At 40.6% G+C, this 6,682-nt stretch overlaps 1 protein-coding gene across 2 annotated transcripts in view; it reads right to left on the bottom strand.

Moving 5' to 3' along the window:
* Positions 1–725: 725 nt before the first annotated feature.
* LOC137655641 (uncharacterized protein KIAA2013 homolog) overlaps positions 726–6,682 on the bottom strand; it is a 77,852-nt gene continuing 71,895 nt past the window's right edge. Inside the window, exon 17 of one of the 2 annotated variants that reach the window (XM_068389566.1) lies at positions 726–1,053. Coding sequence is in view for 1 of the 2 variants with exons in the window: in XM_068389568.1 (XP_068245669.1) it covers positions 1,035–1,053 (19 nt within the window). In the remaining variant the exon portion in view is untranslated. The remainder of the gene's footprint in view (positions 1,054–6,682) is intronic. The other variant, XM_068389568.1, reaches the window with a different exon arrangement.

Raw genomic sequence — 6,682 nt, 5'->3', positions numbered from 1 at the left:
AAAAATTCCTCAAACTGTCATTAACTGCAGTACATGTATACACGTAAATAATTAAGAACTTATCTAAGTTTAATTAAGGCCCATGTATTTCAATCAATCACCTAAAAAATGCATGAAGATTAAAGAGACTTATCTAAATATTTGTAAAGTATTAAAGAGCTAGCACTCATAAGAAAAAAAGTGACAAAAATCGAAAATGAAAGTGGCCTAGGAAAGTAAGAATTTCTACTCAAAAGAAAGAAGAGGTCTAATCTCATGAAGTGATACTCTTACAATTGAATATTGAATTGGATATAAGGATTATGGTAATATAACCCTTCGTAGGGATCTAAGACCATTATGGTGTCATGTGCAACAGATGGAAAACCTGCCAACTAGTTACACTATGAAGTGAAATTAAGAGCAGCAGCAGCAAGGAAAGAAAAAGGAAATGGGAACCGGTGTAAAGTAGAACTTGCATACGTACGGGTAAAAATATACTGCGCCCTTCTCAACATAAATTTTTAATATAACAGTACTGTGTTGTACTACTGTTTAGTAAATAAAATGCATTACGCGAGTTCAGAAAATCAGTAATGTTAATATTTTGAGGAAACAAGAAAATAACAAATGAAATGTTTCCACAATGCATTATCATTCATTTTAGGCTCAAGAAAACATTGAAAATGTCTAAAGAGAAAAAGATGTAAATAAAACAACTTTTTTTCATTTTCAACTATATTTTCAAATATTTAAAATACAAAAGCTTAAAACCCACATTTCCTTGACAGTACATACATAATATTCATATTCACTGTATATATACAAATACACACCAATAAATAACCATAAATACAAAATAAAAATCCAACTTAAAATGGTCTCACTGCAGATCATTACTAACAACAAATCAATGAGGAGTGTGACAGGTGAACCGTATGAGAATGCTCATGATCAAAATAATTCAAAACTATGTACAGGACAAAAGGAAGGGGCTCTCCTTTTGGTAATAAAGCTTTGCATTATCCCCTCTCTACCATTAGGTCTTCTTTACCTTAGAAGTCAGATAGTTTTCTGAAAAGAAAGAAAAAGTTTTGGTTAAGCGTAATGTACAGCATAATTCTTTCAGTACGAAGTTGTTATGGTTAAGCGTCATGTACAGCATAATTCTTTTAATAGGAAGCTGCAACAGTAAAGATAGATGTCACAAGCCCAAATCTTTGTCACAGTCCCATTTCACTCTGGGTATTTAAGAGCCCACTTCAGAGTGGGACTCATGACCTATAGCTTGGAATTTTGATAATACCGATTATTACATTTTTGGCAATGTAAACATCTACACTTCATTTTACTTTTTTTTTTTATGAAAACGGTTTCTTTTATTGGTTAAAAGTAATTTTTGCATATTTGCGCATGTGCCCAGTCCAGTACATAACCCTTTTCTGACCTGGGTACTTATAATGAATTTGAAAAATTCTAGGGAAAGCTAATTATTTTAGTATCCCATGTACAGTAATAACACCTTTTTCTATGATTCTGTGAGGAATCGATTATCAGTTCTCATATGTCATGCCATATTCATAAATAAATGTTTGCTGCATGTATATTCTTAAATTATTTCTTTGTCTGGTCATTTATATATTTACCACTTAAGTTAGATTATGCTGAAAGATGCATAAAGTGCCAGAGACGATAACTAAATAGGTCAAAAGGGTAAATTTGCACATACAAGAATATAGTGTGTTAGCCAATCATGATGTGTGCTTAATTGGTACATGTACAGTATATATTTATTTGGGAAGTATTAATTTTGGATATGATCCCCCGTGGTGAGGAAAATTACTGCTGAAAGCCTTACTTGAAAGTCCATTGTAAAGTCTATTCAATTGATCTCAAAATAGTTTTTTAAGCCTGATTTCTCGAAATATGAAACTTACGGAGTAAAATTGCATCTACTTTTTTGTTATTACTGACCAATTTTTGTCATTCAAATATGGAAAAATTAGAGAATTTAAAAGCTTACAATCTAGAAAATTATTTTTAAAATATGAAAATCCTTCATACGAGTCACAATTCAAAGTATCTTCTACACATTGATAAAATACATATAAAAATTGAAATGCTATGAAAATTTCCTCTCAAAATTTTCTTTCCAAGGCTTTTTAAATAAAAAAAGTCAATAAACCATGAAGTAGATAGTTGGAAGTAACCAATGGAGCAGAGTCCCATTCCTTAATGCCCAAAGTAGGCTTCCAAGAAGGGCCTAACTTTTAATCTTTATATTGATTTATTCATCTTGTTTTGACAATTATTTAAAGTTAAGAAAAGGAATTTCCCAATAAAGGCTAATAAAATAAGTATCTGAACTACTAAAGATATATACAAACACAGTGCCATAACTGCTGTTCATTATTCCTTTACATTATTCATAGTAAAGGTTATGTAATTTATATAACGTACAAAATACCATTTTATACAATTACTTCTCAAACGTCAGTTCTGAAGGATAAAGCAATAACTTGAATTGAGATTGCTAAATTATTGTACCTATAGTTTATGATCATAATCTTAAACCATTCTAATGATGAAATGTCCTCATAGACCTGATAAGACACCTGCAAAATGCTCACTGGGGAAAGGAAAAATTACTGCTATGCTCCGTCAACTTGTTTGACACAAATCCTTGAATAGTGCCATCAAGAATGTGCCAAATGGGTAAGGAATGCCAGCCTGTAAGGTCTCAAGGGAGGTTGTTGCCAACCTTAAAAATAGTAACCACATCTTTTAAATTGGTCGCTGTGGATCTTGTTAATTCTTCCTACAACCATACTGGTTTTATTGGGTCTCTGATGGTAGTCGACCATTATTCTAAGTGGGTGACGGTGGTACCCGTAGGGAATAAGAACGCAGTTTTCCTAGTTATTCAGTTTGTCTCAGTCCGGATATTAACTGATAACGGTCCTGAATTAATTTCCTATAAATTTAGTTGTTGGAGCAGTAAACTATTACACAAGTGAAAAAACTGTATAAATCTTCTAGTAATAGCACAGTAAAACGAGCATATCGTACTATGGGTGAACTACCAAGGGTATTTCATGGACATCATGGAAATGGGACCAACAATTGTCTAAAAGAGTTCACAACCATTCCCACCACATTGAGATGGGTTGGACTCCAGCTGAGAATATACTAAAGGGTGCTCACGACATCGTCAGTATCACATTGCTTTCAGCAGCAACGAGAGACCTATGGGTTGAAGGTCATCCTGTTACAAACCATTCAAGGAGGGTTCTCTGGTTCTGAAGAAGGTGCACCTGTTGGGACACATGACAAGCAAGCTCATCCCTGGATTTGTGGTCACCTTTGAGCTTTGGAGACTAGCTGATGGTGAGCTGGTGAAGGTTCACCATATTCAGCTAAAGCCATGGTTGGAGGGAGCCTTTAGCCTATCTCAAGCGATAATTCATTTGGTACCCGAAGGGTCATGATCCTGTATCCAAGACTAAGGATAGTTTAGGAATTGTTGATACTAGTCCGACTTCATCTGATATCTCAGCTAGCTCTGATTTGGTGTGGTTGCCGCTATAGCATCACATCTTTTGTCTGAGGTCACAACAAATCCCAATGACAAACGATAAGTTCAGTCCTCCAAGAGATTTTACTCACCCTGAGTCCATCCTCAAGTCAGCCAGGACTTGTGAGAAAGAAAGCACTGGATGATTGATTATATCCACCAGAAGAACTTGACCTGATCCCTGTATTAGAGCTTAAAGTAGTTCAGGATCCTATTGTCCTCCAGCTGTGGGACAACAGTTCCACTGAAGTAGATGAAACTCCTATTTGACTCCAGAATTGGAAGTGTACACTTCTCTGATGAAAATTTCAGGATTTCCGCCACCTGACTTTACAGATTGTTGCCCAAGGATTATGGTTTCCTGCAGATTTAATTCCCCCCTGGACCAAGTTCAGAGGGGTAGTTAATGCCCTGCCTCTCATTTAACCTTTACTTATCAAGTGGATACCTCGCCTTCCTTCAAGCCAGAAAAAAAATATGGTTAGTGAATTGCCCATCATTGCTAAGCTTTCTTGGAGTTCTAACCCTTTGCAACATTCTGATGGAAGCCTGAAATACTGGTCAGTGTTTGAGGTTGAAATGGCACAGTTGGGTTTGCCAGATAATGACTTGACAGCGCTGTTTTGGCGTTCTCAAAAGAGCGGCCAACTGATTTATCAGGATTAGTACTGTCTTCAGAATCTTCACGTTCTGTGTCTGGTGGCATCAGAGAGCATCGATAACCAGCAAGTACCAGCTTCTTTGAAAATTTATTAAGATTGAAAGTACTGCATCTGTATCTCGGGGAGTTGCCATCTAGCCTTATTACCAGTACTGGAGGCATTTAGTAATGCTCGCTAGCAAATTGCTGAATTTCGGTGAATCTCAAGACAGAATCTTGAAACTGAAGATCTTTTAACTACCCCAATAGTTTAACCACCAAGGTTTCCCATGTTGGGATAGACAAAAGATTGAGGAGTTTGTGTATAGTTAAGCCCTAATATTAAATGAAGGAAATTGTTACTTGGTATTTTATTTATTTTTTTTTTTTTCTGGTTTTGGACTGTTACCTGTAAGTTTTAGGAGGGCAACGATGATATGTTTTCTATGTACAATTTTTTCTTTTGTAATTTGTCATCTAATGGATCCCTTTATTTTCTGTAATACATTACTGCATACCATAGCAGAATGATAGTTAAATATAAACTACAGGGTAGTTGAAATTAAAGTACTGTATATTTATTTCAGTTTGTGTTGGGATTTGTCAGATATTTGTCAATTTCTAGATATATTGATGAGTTCCTGAGGGAATGTAGTACTAGATTAACCTTAATTGTATTATAGAAATAATAAATTATTTGCATAGTATTTTATTACTTTAAAAGTACTTTGTTCCAACACAGAGACTTACCTCGAAACACTTTCTTAGGAGTTACCTGGAACCTCCTCTCAAACGACCAGAGTTTTGTGTAGTTTACCCTACTCCCATTTTCTGTAATGGTAAGCCTAGAGGTAGGACACATGCCCTGAGGGCAAACCCGAGGTATGCTATGAGCTTGGGTCGTGTTCTCCAGTAAGTTCTCTGGTCGCATCATGATATCATCTTATCTCAGTGCGACCCTTGTGTCCCCGACTCGTGTACCGTGTGGTTACCGCATGGCCCGTTGTGCTCTCCCTCGTGCTTAGTGCTTTTACCTTGTGCTTTGTGCTTTTACAGTATATTCCTTTGTGCTTTCCCTTGTGCTTGTTAGTCTTGTGCTCGTCGTGCAGGGGTAGAGGTGCAGTGGGTACGCTTCGGTACCAAGAATAAGAAGTCTTCCTAGAGGTTGCCCAAGAAGGCTAGCACCTCTTCGCCCTTGACGTCTCCAGGAGGAACGTCAGTTTCCCTACCACCTTCCCCTACCCAGAGTAGGGGACAAGGTAAGTCCGTTGCGGGGAAAAAGCCAGTGGCTCTTCCCCAGGAGTATGTTCTTCATGATAGTGGGGTAGCAGATTCTTTCCTGGCAAGTGGTGGGCCTGAAGGTGAGGTTAGTGGGTGTCTTAGAGACGGTGCCCTGGTGCTTGCGGGTCACGTTTCGTCTGTTTTCCCTTGAGTAAAAAATGTCCCTGTCTCTTCGCATGTTTTTCAGGTACCTCCGCAGCTGAAGGCACCCTAGAAAAGGAAGACTCACTCCGAGCTGAAGGCACCCTAGAAAAGGAAGACTCACCGTCGGCGGTTCCAGGAGAAGGCGCTCTTATTCCAGGTCCTGTTCCAGATCGCGACATGGAAGGAGGCCATCAAGGTCCCCGAGGAAGAAGCTCAGGAGGAGCAGATTTGGCGTACAGAGACAGTCCTCCTAGAAGGGCCTCTGCCAGCCACAGATTGACCCTCGGTCCTCGTCAGATAGGCGTAAGGCCGCGAAATAGACGACTCTTCCCGACCAGCGGAGGGAGTCGCCGTTTCGGCGGCCAGCCTCGTCGAGTCAGCTCATGCGAGCAATCGACAGGGACGGTTTCCTCCGTCGGGCAAGCCCACGGAAGCCACGTCCTCCCTCGAAGAAAGACAACGAAGGACGGAAGCTCTCGCCTCCACGGCAACCCCATCCTCAGTCCACAACCTAGTGCGGAGGCGCCCGTCTGTACAGCTTATCAACCCCGGACGGAGGACGTGGTCTGCGACAATGAGGGCGTGCCAACGGAGGACTCAGCTTATAGGACGGAGGCCCTCGCCGCCACGGCAATGCCTGTCCTAACGGAGGACTCCGCCTATAGGACAGAGGCCCTCGCCACCACGGCAATGCCCGTCCTAACGGAGGACTCCGCCTATAGGACTGAGGCCCTCGCCACCACGGCAATGCCCGTCCTAACGGAGGACTCCGCCTATAGGACGGAGGCCCTCGCCACCACAGCAATTCCCGTCCAGAGTAAGCTCAAAGACCTGACTACAGTCACGGGCTCTGTGGCGAGGCTCTCCAGGGGCAGCCTCGACGAGTCAGCCCGTGGAGGTTATAGTCGTGCACAGATCCCTCCGTGGAACACCTTCACGGAGGAGCCCGTCCCCTTGTTGAAGACTCGAAAAATGACGGAGGCACTCGTTTCTCCTGAAAGGCTTAACCGCGAGGCTCGTCAGAGCGGAGGTGCCCGTGTTGACACTACACGTGCACGGATCCC

The sequence above is a fragment of the Palaemon carinicauda genome, chromosome 16, assembly GCF_036898095.1.
Source record: "Palaemon carinicauda isolate YSFRI2023 chromosome 16, ASM3689809v2, whole genome shotgun sequence".
Taxonomy (NCBI): Eukaryota; Metazoa; Arthropoda; class Malacostraca; order Decapoda; family Palaemonidae; genus Palaemon; species Palaemon carinicauda.
Note: the sequence above shows the minus strand (reverse complement) of the source record. Positions and strands in the feature narration are given on the sequence as shown.